Below are 10,833 nucleotides of genomic sequence, written 5' to 3'. Positions count from 1 at the left end.
CACTTGCTACATAGCTAGTAGCCACGTGATTCCGTATGTGGTCCAAACTTGCCTGAGGACATTTTTTCACCCCCAAAACAAACCATACACCTAAAACTACAGCTAAAAAGTTTTTTTTTTTAGCGCATTATCATATGAAACATAGCTAGTATTGGTGGTGATACTTCAGATTTTAGTTATTTATAGTTATATATTATAATGCATTTTTTTGTGTTAGGTATTTCAATTGTATAAGGGAGGGTCTCTGACCTTGCTGAGTGATGATTGGTGGAATTGCCCGGATGTGGCCAAAACATGATATTATTGGTTATTGTGATATTCCCCGCCCACTGGTGCACCGTGGCGTAATATAATCATATGCTTTTGACCCCGGCAAACATTTTAAAGATGACAGGAAAACAAGAATTGTGTCTATTAAGTGAATGATTTATTAAAGAAGAAGAATTAGAAGAAGGGCTCAATCACTGTTTGTGCTGCACACAGGAATCTGACCTCCACCTTTAACCCATCCGTACACTGAACACGCACTCGTGGGACAGTGAGCACATGTGCCCAGAGTGGTGGACAGCCCTGTCTGCAGCACCTGGGGAGCAGTCAGGGGTTGGGTGCTTTGCTCAAGGTCACTTCAGTCAGGTCCTGTTGGTTCAGGTCACGGCGTACCCCATATATTACAGTTATATGTGATGAAAACGCATAATTGGTACCATTAGAATTTTGTCCAAAGCAAAGTATAATTACACATTTATCACTTTACACCAATCAAAAGTTAATTTCATACTACATTCAGTTGTTGGTTATGTGATTAATTACATGCTTAAATTTTAAGTGCATCTCACACAAGAAGAGGATTGATTTTTTTTTTTAATCAGTTGTTAAATGAGGCAATCCAACTCCCTACACCTCCTTGTGCATACACTGTCCAGCCAAACAGATTCGAATAGTCACACAGCAACTTCTTCCTTAAGCAAAGCCCTTCAGCAGCACATACAGAAATCCGGTGTTTAAGTAAACATGCAGATAGGCCGACAACAGAAGAGGAGACAGATCTGCTAGATATTGTGCAAAACTATTTTATTTACAAAACAAATGGCACAGCCGTGACAGTAAATGCTTGTGCCCAGTTTGGATATTATTTGAGCGAGCTGCCCCAAGTAGATGATCTTAATGAGGAGGAAGAGGAGGAGGAGGAGACGGAACAAAATACATACTTCAAGCTCAAGCGCCACAAAAAGCTCCCCTCTCAGAGTGAGCAAATATTGCCCAAGAGAAACTGCAGCAGATACCAGTAAGGCCATTTACCTCATTCACACGGAGGAGGAAAACAACACGCATCAAGAACACCGTGTCTCTAGACATAGATTTGACAAATGAGAGGGGCATGGTCAGCAATCACGGTCTGCTCAAATCTTTCAATCAAACAATGTTAACGTACATGAATCACTGCAGGGGAACGAGTGCATAAAAATGTAAAACTCTAAAAATGCACAATTGCTTCAGTCAGCTTACAGCATGTTCAAATCTAGGAGTAGACTTTGTAACTAAATCTACTTCTGCAGCAAGAACCTCATTTCCACAGATGAATAGGTGAAGAGAGCACCCAGTAGCCAACAGTGTCCTAATTTTTTTTTTTTCCTTTATCAAAATGCATTTTTTTTTCAGAACAATTAAACAGGCAATAGAAAGGTAAGAAAATGGGACAGGGGGAAATAACACAATACAGAAAAATGGAGGTAAAGGGAGATCAAGACATCAGGAATGGTAGGAGGACAGAGTCCACAAAGTTCTTATCAGACAGCCAGTTTGCTGGCTACAAGCGAGGGCTTCCTTTGGGGCAGGTCCTGAGGAGTGGGGATGTGATCTCCAGTGATCTCAGTTTTTTCTGCCGTGGCTGCTGGAAGCTGTTTATTCTTCATCTTGGCTTTGGCCATGTTGTAATCCCCAGAGTCAAAGTACTTTTGCTGCGGAAAGACAGAGCTCTTATAAACATTCAGTTCAGACAACACTGGCATTGTCAATCCCCCCCTCCCTCCCCCCAGAAACATCAGGGACTAAATAGAAATGTAAATAAAATCAGTTACCCCTTTCTGTAGCCTTTTCCTCAGAAGGTCTGAACCACCTGGCTTGGTCCTTAGATGTGGGTATCGAGCCTTGAGCTTGGCTTCTTCTGCTTTCTCAGGACTCACAACCGTATCCTCCATCTCCTGCACGATATATGAGAACACAGACATGGAAATTAGCAGGAAACATTCAGTGACCAAACAGCAAATGAACGAAAGAGGAAAATCTCAATCTCTAGCTCGCTTGCTGGACAGTCATTGACCAACACCAAACAGGCGCCAGTCTCCACCTCAGACACGGCAGGGCAAGCAGCAGGCTAGCTAGCGTTAAATCAGCTAAATACAAACAAAACCAGTCAAATAAAACAACAACAGCCAACCACCTCAACCCCACAACACACCTGTCTATAAAGACGCGCTTAGGAGAGTTTGCCATCTTCAGCAATATCAATATGAGAATAGTGGGCATGTTAACGGGAACCTGGCTAGCTGGTCTGCTAGCGTTAGCTGTGGAGGATGCGCTCACCTGCTGCTCCTCCGTAGTCGCCTCCTCCATGGCCTGATTCGTCTCCGCGTCGTTAGACATGAAGGTAAATCTAGTGTAAATAACAGTCTTTCCTTTCTTCACCACGGCAGCCTTAAACTGCTCGTTAGTCTCCAGAAGATCCGCCACAAAGCCGCTGTCCTGCTAGCGGTGGCTGATGGAAATGAACTTTTTGGACGGAGTCCACATGGAATCCTCTGCTGTTTGTAGTAGCGCCCTCTACCGACCCGGGGCCGGGGATCGCCAGCTCTGCCCATCAGATACTGAAACGTGCGCAAATTGTGATTTATGATATGTTTACATACTTATTTGTATACGTACTCACTGAAATGACCTTGTGTATGTTCTCCACCTCCACCTAACATTTAGAATCATCAAACCATCACCCCAAGCCCCCCCCCAGCTAAAGTCTACCGCGCCTGCTTGTCTGTCCTTAGGTTTCCAGCTACTCGAATTAGGATCAATATAAGTTTATAACGGAGCTTGTTTTTTACTGTCGGCAGTTTAACGCTTTGGTGGTACATTTTCAAAGTAGTTAACAAAAAAATGCATGCCAGATCTTGACAAATTTGACCTGCAACTGCTTTTTGGAACTAGCCCAATTTAGCAGGGAAATCAGGAGCCTGCCAACTCTACCCAGGGCTCAGGACTTACGTATGAATCTCTATCGATATTTTAATCCACCATGTTCAAGGAAATGGTGCAAATATTTATCACTGTATTATGTACAGCAAAATGTGTCCTCCACATTTAACCCATCGGTGGATGTGAACACACACACACAGTGTGAACTAGGGGGAAATAAGCATACACACACCAGCCAACTCCAGCACCCGGGGAAGCAGAGAGGGTGAAGGGCCTTGCTCGAAAACCCAGCAGTGACAGCTTGACAATGAAGTACAGCTGAAGATGTGAATGTCTATATTATGTATACGTAAAATATTTGCAAGGGAGTGGGAGGGGGGGGCATTATGACCTAGGAGACACAGCAGATGCGCTGTATAGATTGCAGTGTGTGCATTGTGCATGTGCAACTGATCACAGCAGGGGGATCAGTGGAGGTCCACTTGTGGACATGTGAGTGTTATTGTTCTGCTGACCACAACCATTGGCCAGTGGTCAATTTCCACACTACTACACGACCTACAAATGAGTTGAATGGCGCTTAATAAACTGTGCATTATAACAGATGGGCAATACTTAGTCTGCAGTGCTCCACCCATTTAGAGGAGCTATAAAGCAGTGGGGTTTATCAAGGTATTTCTTAAAAAACTGTGGGCTTACACTCAAAATATTAAATACTCCTGCCATCACTAATTTTGCCACCTATAAATGGTTCTACAGGGAGATAATTAGCATAGTCTAAGTATTCAAGACTCTTTGCCTCTTAATGTAACATGATATGATAGTATACAATTTAATATTGTCTTGAGAATTCGGACACAGTTTAGGTAAAGATGTATGATGACTATCTATGTTGAGTAATGTTGATGTAATGAGACTAGAGTTGGGAGGCTGGAGTTATTTTTTAACATTGTTTTTGAATTATAGGGAGCATAGCGTTTTGTATGATTCTCTTCACTTCAACAGACCTACTTTTGTCTTTGGACGGCAACAAGTGCTTTGGACTGTAATCAAGGCAAATGATAGTCAAAGAAAACGCACAGAAATGTACAAGACAAAATTTTATTAGTTAACAGAAAAGTAATCTTAGTTATATATATCCAGTCAATAAAAGATAAAACATGGTAGATAACTCTGTCTATCCTCAGTTACATAATCAGCAGAATTCATCCAAAGCCCTAAAGAACTAAAATACAGGATTTTAGTTCTCACACTCACATCAATCATGTTCATATGTACGCAATGAAAAGAAGTTCAAAACAACAGAAACTGGTCCATGGCATTGCTCATGTTATGTTTTTAAGCACAATAAGCCTATTTTGGGGAAAAAAATATTTTGTTATGACATTGTAATGCAAAAAAAAAAGCAAGATTCGTATAGTTAGCAAGTCTCCCAGAACAGAACAAACAACCTTTCAGTTCAGTCATCCCCATCAAATATAGCAGGTTGATGCCAGCTAGCACATCAGTAAAACTGTTTTATTGTGTAAACAAGAAAAAGAATGAAGTACTGCATTCACACAAGTGTTTATTTTTCTCATAAAACTGAGAAGATAATCTAACAAATATTAGGAAAATATCTGTCAGTTCTGTAGTCTCCTGACTAGATAATAAAGCACAAAGAATGTCAACACCAACCCTATGGATACATAACACAGGATCTTCCGGTTGTCTCTGCTAGAACGCACCATTGTGGAAAACCTCTTCACGCTCCCTGTCAACAGTCCAGTTGCACTAAGGAAGTTTGAGTCCTGAAAAAAATAATACAACCATGGTTAAAGAAGCTCATTTGCATCACGTGTGGTACATGGGGTGGAACGAAATTGAGATCTCAAGGTCCCAGTTTCATCCAAAGAGCAATTATTGAATAAATAAAATAAAAAAATCTAGAATATAAGAAGGGTAGACATAAATAGGAAAAGTGGAAAAGCAGAGAAATAAAAAAAGTAGCAGCAATCTAATCACAATATGAGTTCTGATAATTAGCTCCAAGAACCACTTTTCTAAATGTACATTCAGTCTAGTCTCAGTCTATATTACAGAACTGTTTTAAGGTAAGGACTAAATTGAACTGTGGTGAGAATAATACACACCATGCCATCCAAGTATGAATTCTGTTCTTCAGCCTCTTTGTCAATGTCAAATGCCAGCTGTAAATGAGAAGACAGATAAATAAATAAACACATACATACATGTATAAACACATTCTGGCCCATATCATGAACACTATGTTATGTATTTAGCCAGATGCTCTTCACTGACTGTATTAATTGACTGACATACCGACTTAAGTCTGGATACTTTGGTTGCAAGGTTCTCAGCCATGCGTTTGTTTTCTGCATCCAGCATATCATCTACAGCTCCGTGAGCTCCATGTCCTGGAGGGACAGGGGTGGAAGAGGTATACACATTCTTTAATTGAACAGGGTGTCAATAATTCTTCTGTCCAAATGTAGGGGTCTGACAATGCATTTTGTCAGGGTTAGTATGAGGGTTGATTTTAATAGAATAATAGATTATTTAATAAATGGTCCCTAAAATTGAATACAACATTTGCTTAATTTAATAAATTGTTCCCTCGATTTAATAAATCATTCCCTTGGTTTAACTATAGCGTCCCCTCTGAACTGAGGGAAGGATTGATCCAACAGAGGGAACAGATTGGTGGGCCATGTTTTTGTTTTTTCAACTCTAAGGTCAGGGTTCAAATATATTTTCTATATTTCAGTGGTTGAACCTGTCTTGATGTTACAGTAAAACAGAACATTTTCAATGTCTGTGGCACCAGATCTCTAACAAAAGCCCCATAAGCCAAACCTAAACATTATAAACCCCAGAATAGGATTATTAAATAGATGTGTGTGACTCGTGAGTGTGTGTACAGCCCGGCAACCTGACAACATCTGGAAGCTTGACAACAGGATCCTCAGATGTGTTTACACAGCTAGCTAGCTAACACACAATGTTAATGGTGTTGCATTATTGTCAATTATCTAACTCGGTAAAAGTTAGTGGTAAACACTGGATCCTTTTTTATCGTATTAGTTAAATAAATAACGTGATTTTCAGTTTGTAGTAAAATGACAAAACCCTGCCAAGTGACCCAACTTTAAAAACTGCTGTCTAAGATCTGCGACGTGTCACTCACCCCTGTTCCAGTGATCAGCCATCTTTACGGACGATCCCTTTACTGCAGCTACGAGTCCTGCTGTCAAATCGCTATGGTTGAGGAGCAGTCTGTCTAAAAATGCGCTTTAAACCAAACCGGAGAGTAAAAACGACTAACGAGTCAGTTTCATTACAAACCACAACACGTCAGACGTCCTGAAATCCTGAGCGAGGAGGCGCGGAGGATTGTGGGATATGTTGGTCCTCCTCTGTCCGTCCTCTCATTGCGGATGAGGTGGGGAGCTGCGGCGCTCGGCTCGGCTCGGATCAGCTCCGCTGCTGCTGCTGCTGCTGCTCATCATCATCATCATCATCGCAGATGCGTTGCATAAGATGTCCAGCCAGATAGCTAGATAGCATCCTCCGTTCAAAACCCGCCAGGAAGGTCGTTTGCGTTTGACGATGGTATTAACTTCATATTTCTACTTCGAAAATCGCGATTTAGCGTCATTAACAGCTAGCTTACGAGCGAAATACTGAGTTATGATTAGTGTTTGTGGCCAATGGCGGCTAGCTAGCTAACCTTAGATAAACAGACACGGCCATGTAATATAGCTGACGGTAATTTGGGGATTTTGTGTGGTAGCTAGCTGCTCGTGTTGATGCGATTAGGTGTAACCTGGGTTTTGTTGTTGTAATATTACAGTGCGGTCGGTAGTGAGTCTGATCGAGCGCTGTTTTCAAGGCAGGTGTCTCGCTGGTTTGTCTAGGTAGGCACGGTAGCAAAATTCAAATCTAGACATTTTTATTATGTATTTTTTATGTGGATGTTCTCTGAATATGACAACAAAGAAAAATAGTCAGTGATATCTGATACAGATGGCCGTGTTCGAGCACCGTTGACGCTGTTGAACTGAAGCTCATGATAATCTCTCTGTGATGTTGCAGTAGTCTTCTGTTCAGTGAGAGTCTGGGCTTTACATAAATACTGGGATGGGATGTGATGTGATGTGTGAGTAAGATCAGGCTACTCTGTAGTAGGTCTGTACACAAGCCTGCTGTTCATAGTGTTGAGTAAAACCTTATCGTGTAAGGACACCTCTCCTCTCCAGTAATGCAGACTTCAAAAACCTGGGCAATTGTGTATATAATATAACAGTAATAAGACATTTAATAAACACAAGTAGTAAGTCCAGTAGATTCTGAACGATGGACATGGATCTAGCTTAAGCGTGATCTTTTAAAAGCTTAACAGCAGTCTGTTTAGTGAGGTTTCGGCAAGTAGTTTGTTAGAGCAAAGCTCTGAAGCCCAGAAATGTTGGCCCGGAAAGGCCTGCTGCCCGATGGATTTCTGCTTACACGACTGGCTGAAGATGCCACACAGCCCAACCGCTTTCGCACCAAATCGCAGCGTGCTCGCTTTATTACCAAGAGTGGATCCTGCAACGTTGCTCATAAGAATATACGGGAACAGGTAGGACCCTGTAATTAAGCAGTCATTATTTTATATAACTTCTAGCTTTTATTGTTATATATTTTCAGCTGTGTCATCATGTAGGCTAATTCATGTTCTTGATAAAGCAAGACTATCAGAATCTGTTGATGCTCTTTAGATGCTTTAGAGTGAATTGTTCTCATTCTCCGTTTCTCCCTTCAGGGTCGGTTTCTCCAAGATGTTTTCACTACAATGGTGGACCTCAAGTGGCAGCATTCGCTGCTCATCTTCACCTCGGCATTCCTCTGCTCATGGATGCTCTTCGCCATGGTGTGGTGGCTCCTGGCCTTTGCACACGGTGACCTGGAGCCACGTGATCCCCATGATCGTGGGCATGTTCCCTGTGTCACTGCCATTCACTCTTTCACCTCAGCATTCCTCTTCTCGATCGAGGTGCAGGTGAGCCACTGGCTGCATAGGAGGAAACTTTGGTGGACAGTCTCCTGGTTTTACTAAGATGCCACTGTTGGGCCCTTGAGCAAAGCCGTTAACACTCTGCTCCCTGGGCACTGCAGTGAATGCTGGCCACCACTCCAGGCCTGGGTGCTCACTGTATCACTGGCTGTTTTTGTCTTTGACCTCTTAGTACCTTTTTAACTTGCTGTGTTTCTAATGTCAGGTGACCATTGGTTTCGGCGGGAGGATGGTGACTGAGGAGTGCCCACTGGCCATCACAGTTTTGATCATCCAGAACATTCTGGGCCTCATCATCAATGCAGTTATGCTGGGCTGTGTGTTTATGAAGACAGCTCAGGCTAATCGACGAGCAGAGACGCTCATCTTTTCCCGCAATGCTGTGATCGCACCACGCAACGGCAGGCCCACGTTCATGTTCCGCGTTGGAGACTTAAGAAAGAGCATGATCATCTCCGCTACCATTCAGCTGCAGGTAAGGGAGTACTGAGCTGTTAATTCCAGAGATGCTTCATGTATACCAAGTGGATGTAGATTCATCTTTTTCTGTAATGTTGCACTCAGGTAATTCGGAGGACAGTGACAGCAGAAGGGGAGGTGATTCCAGTCTGCCAGCTGGACATCCAGGTGGAAAACCCCCTCAGGAGCAACGGCATCTTCCTTGTCTCACCACTTATCATAAGTCACACCATTGAGAGAGGAAGCCCACTCTATGAGGTATCTGCCCAGTCGCTGGCCAACGAAGACCTGGAAATCATCGTCATACTGGAAGGTAGTTTTTTAAGTTTTTTAACTTTATTAAGGGCACAGTTTAGAAGCATGTAAAACTGTGCCATATAAGGTTAGGAAATTCTGTCAGATAAACCTAAGTCAGTGATGGTTAAATAGACATTCTCTGAATCCAGCATTCAGCACATTAGCTTGGAACAACGAGTGCTTGTATTTAGTCATGTTTGTCTTATTAACAGGTGTCGTGGAGACCACTGGCATCACCATGCAGGCACGCACCTCTTACACACCAGACGAAATCCTATGGGGGCGGCGCTTTGTCTCCATCATGACGGAGGAGGACGGGCGCTACTCAGTGGATTACTCCAAATTTGGCAATACCGTGCCTGTGCGGATGCCCGCCCTCAGCGCCAAGGAGCTAGACCAGACCAGAGGGGTGCAGGACAACGGACCACATGAGGGCAAGCCGCAGGGCTGGGGGCTGGTGAGGGCTGGGCGGGGCGGGTACAGGAGGGGCGGTGGCCGGGCCTGTGACGACAACACAGCCAGGCCGTGGTACGCTCCAGCCGAGAAGGAGGACAATGAGAAAGGGAAGGAGAAGAAGGGGCAGAAGAAGACGGTGAAACTAGAGGTAATAGGGAGAGAGATTGAGGAGGAGACCATGGAGGATATGAGTGATTAAAATCTAGCTGATATACTGTACAGTGGTTACTGCTGTGGAGATTACAGTGTAGCTTTAGAGTGCTTTAATGCTGTTGAGATTTTTCTCTTGTAACCTTTTGGTGTTTTTGGGCTTTTTTATGAACTTGAAAAAATGAATTTTAATGAACTTTTCCACGATATCTGCACTTTACTGAGATACTTGGTTGTTCTGCTTTTAAGAAACACACCAACAGTCTAGTCTCTATTTGGTGCATCTGTAGCATACCTGGACAGTAATATTCCTCTACTTACAACATAATTCCATCATTAATAGGAGCCAGTGGGCAGGTGCTTTAGTTTTTAAGTGTTTCAAGTCAGTGGATTTTTTTTATTATTTTTTAGGTTCATGTTTTAACATTACTGTCCTTGGTAATCCACTGTTTGCTACAGATGCAGGATTTGGAGATTAGGTTAAGAAACATTTCCTTCAAGAAGGTTTCTACCTTTCCCTCTAAGCTCCTGAGCTCCTGAGCCCAGCAGTGTATATTTTGAAGACGTGTAGAAATATAAGCAACACACACAAGGCAGCTGTATGCGGTGTACAAGAGTCCCACATACTCCTATTTTTAAAAGTGTATTTTAATCTTGTTTAGACGTTTATTGGTGTTGTAGTATGTTCCAGTGTTTTTCTGTGCTCCTCTTTTATGAATCAGTGTTACTGTAACTGTACTGAGTCCTGACTTGTTTACATGTAGTTTGTGTGTTTTGGTGCCCTTTATGTTGTGGGATGCGCAAATATGGGGATTTTAGTCACTTGTTCACATTCCTTTTTCTTCATTGTGAAACTACTGAAGCTACTGTAACTGTTGTGTTGACCACATTCTTTACTGAACTGATTGTAAGTTATAATTACAAATTCATTTATTTGTGCATTTATAGTATAAATTGTGGTATAAATATATTTAATAAATTATTTTTTATCTGACCTGGTGTTCTTTTTATCCACATTTGTCATGCTGTTTAAAACTGTGGCTTTGCCTCTTTTTGTTTGTTTTTCTTCAAGATACTGTCCCCCACCCCCCACCCCCCCTGTAATCAGCTCTAAGGCCTATATATTGACTAACAGGCCGATACCAAAGCAGTGATGTCAGCAGATTCTCAGCAGTGGACTTTCTGCTTACTTCAGTAGCATTAGAATTTTAAGTGAACCTCCGTTGCCT

General features: G+C 42.4%; 3 protein-coding genes across 3 annotated transcripts; 1 reads left to right on the top strand and 2 right to left on the bottom strand.

Annotated features, from left to right (window-relative positions):
- Positions 1-1,054: 1,054 nt before the first annotated feature.
- arpp19b (cAMP-regulated phosphoprotein 19b) lies at positions 1,055-2,769 on the bottom strand. The gene is made up of 3 exons (XM_072673788.1): positions 2,584-2,769; positions 2,079-2,201; positions 1,055-1,958 (listed from the first exon to the last, which is right to left on the bottom strand). The coding sequence occupies exons 1-3, from the start codon at positions 2,641-2,643 to the stop codon at positions 1,788-1,790; spliced, it is 354 nt and encodes a 117-aa protein (XP_072529889.1). The 5' UTR covers positions 2,644-2,769; the 3' UTR covers positions 1,055-1,787.
- Positions 2,770-4,273: 1,504 nt separating this feature from the next.
- bet1l (Bet1 golgi vesicular membrane trafficking protein-like) lies at positions 4,274-6,638 on the bottom strand. Its single transcript, XM_072672315.1, has 4 exons — positions 6,374-6,638; positions 5,509-5,603; positions 5,319-5,375; positions 4,274-4,976 (listed from the first exon to the last, which is right to left on the bottom strand). Exons 1-4 carry the CDS (start codon positions 6,393-6,395, stop codon positions 4,809-4,811), a joined length of 342 nt encoding a protein of 113 aa, XP_072528416.1. The 5' UTR covers positions 6,396-6,638; the 3' UTR covers positions 4,274-4,808.
- Positions 6,412-10,598, top strand: kcnj11l (potassium inwardly rectifying channel subfamily J member 11, like). The gene is made up of 5 exons (XM_072672314.1): positions 6,412-7,807; positions 7,991-8,227; positions 8,448-8,717; positions 8,807-9,014; positions 9,211-10,598. Exons 1-5 carry the CDS (start codon positions 7,649-7,651, stop codon positions 9,651-9,653), a joined length of 1,317 nt encoding a protein of 438 aa, XP_072528415.1. The 5' UTR covers positions 6,412-7,648; the 3' UTR covers positions 9,654-10,598.
- The last annotated feature ends 235 nt before the right edge of the window (positions 10,599-10,833 follow it).

This window comes from Salminus brasiliensis, chromosome 2, assembly GCF_030463535.1.
Source record: "Salminus brasiliensis chromosome 2, fSalBra1.hap2, whole genome shotgun sequence".
Taxonomy (NCBI): Eukaryota; Metazoa; Chordata; class Actinopteri; order Characiformes; family Bryconidae; genus Salminus; species Salminus brasiliensis.
This window is presented reverse-complemented; position numbering and strand designations above follow the sequence as displayed.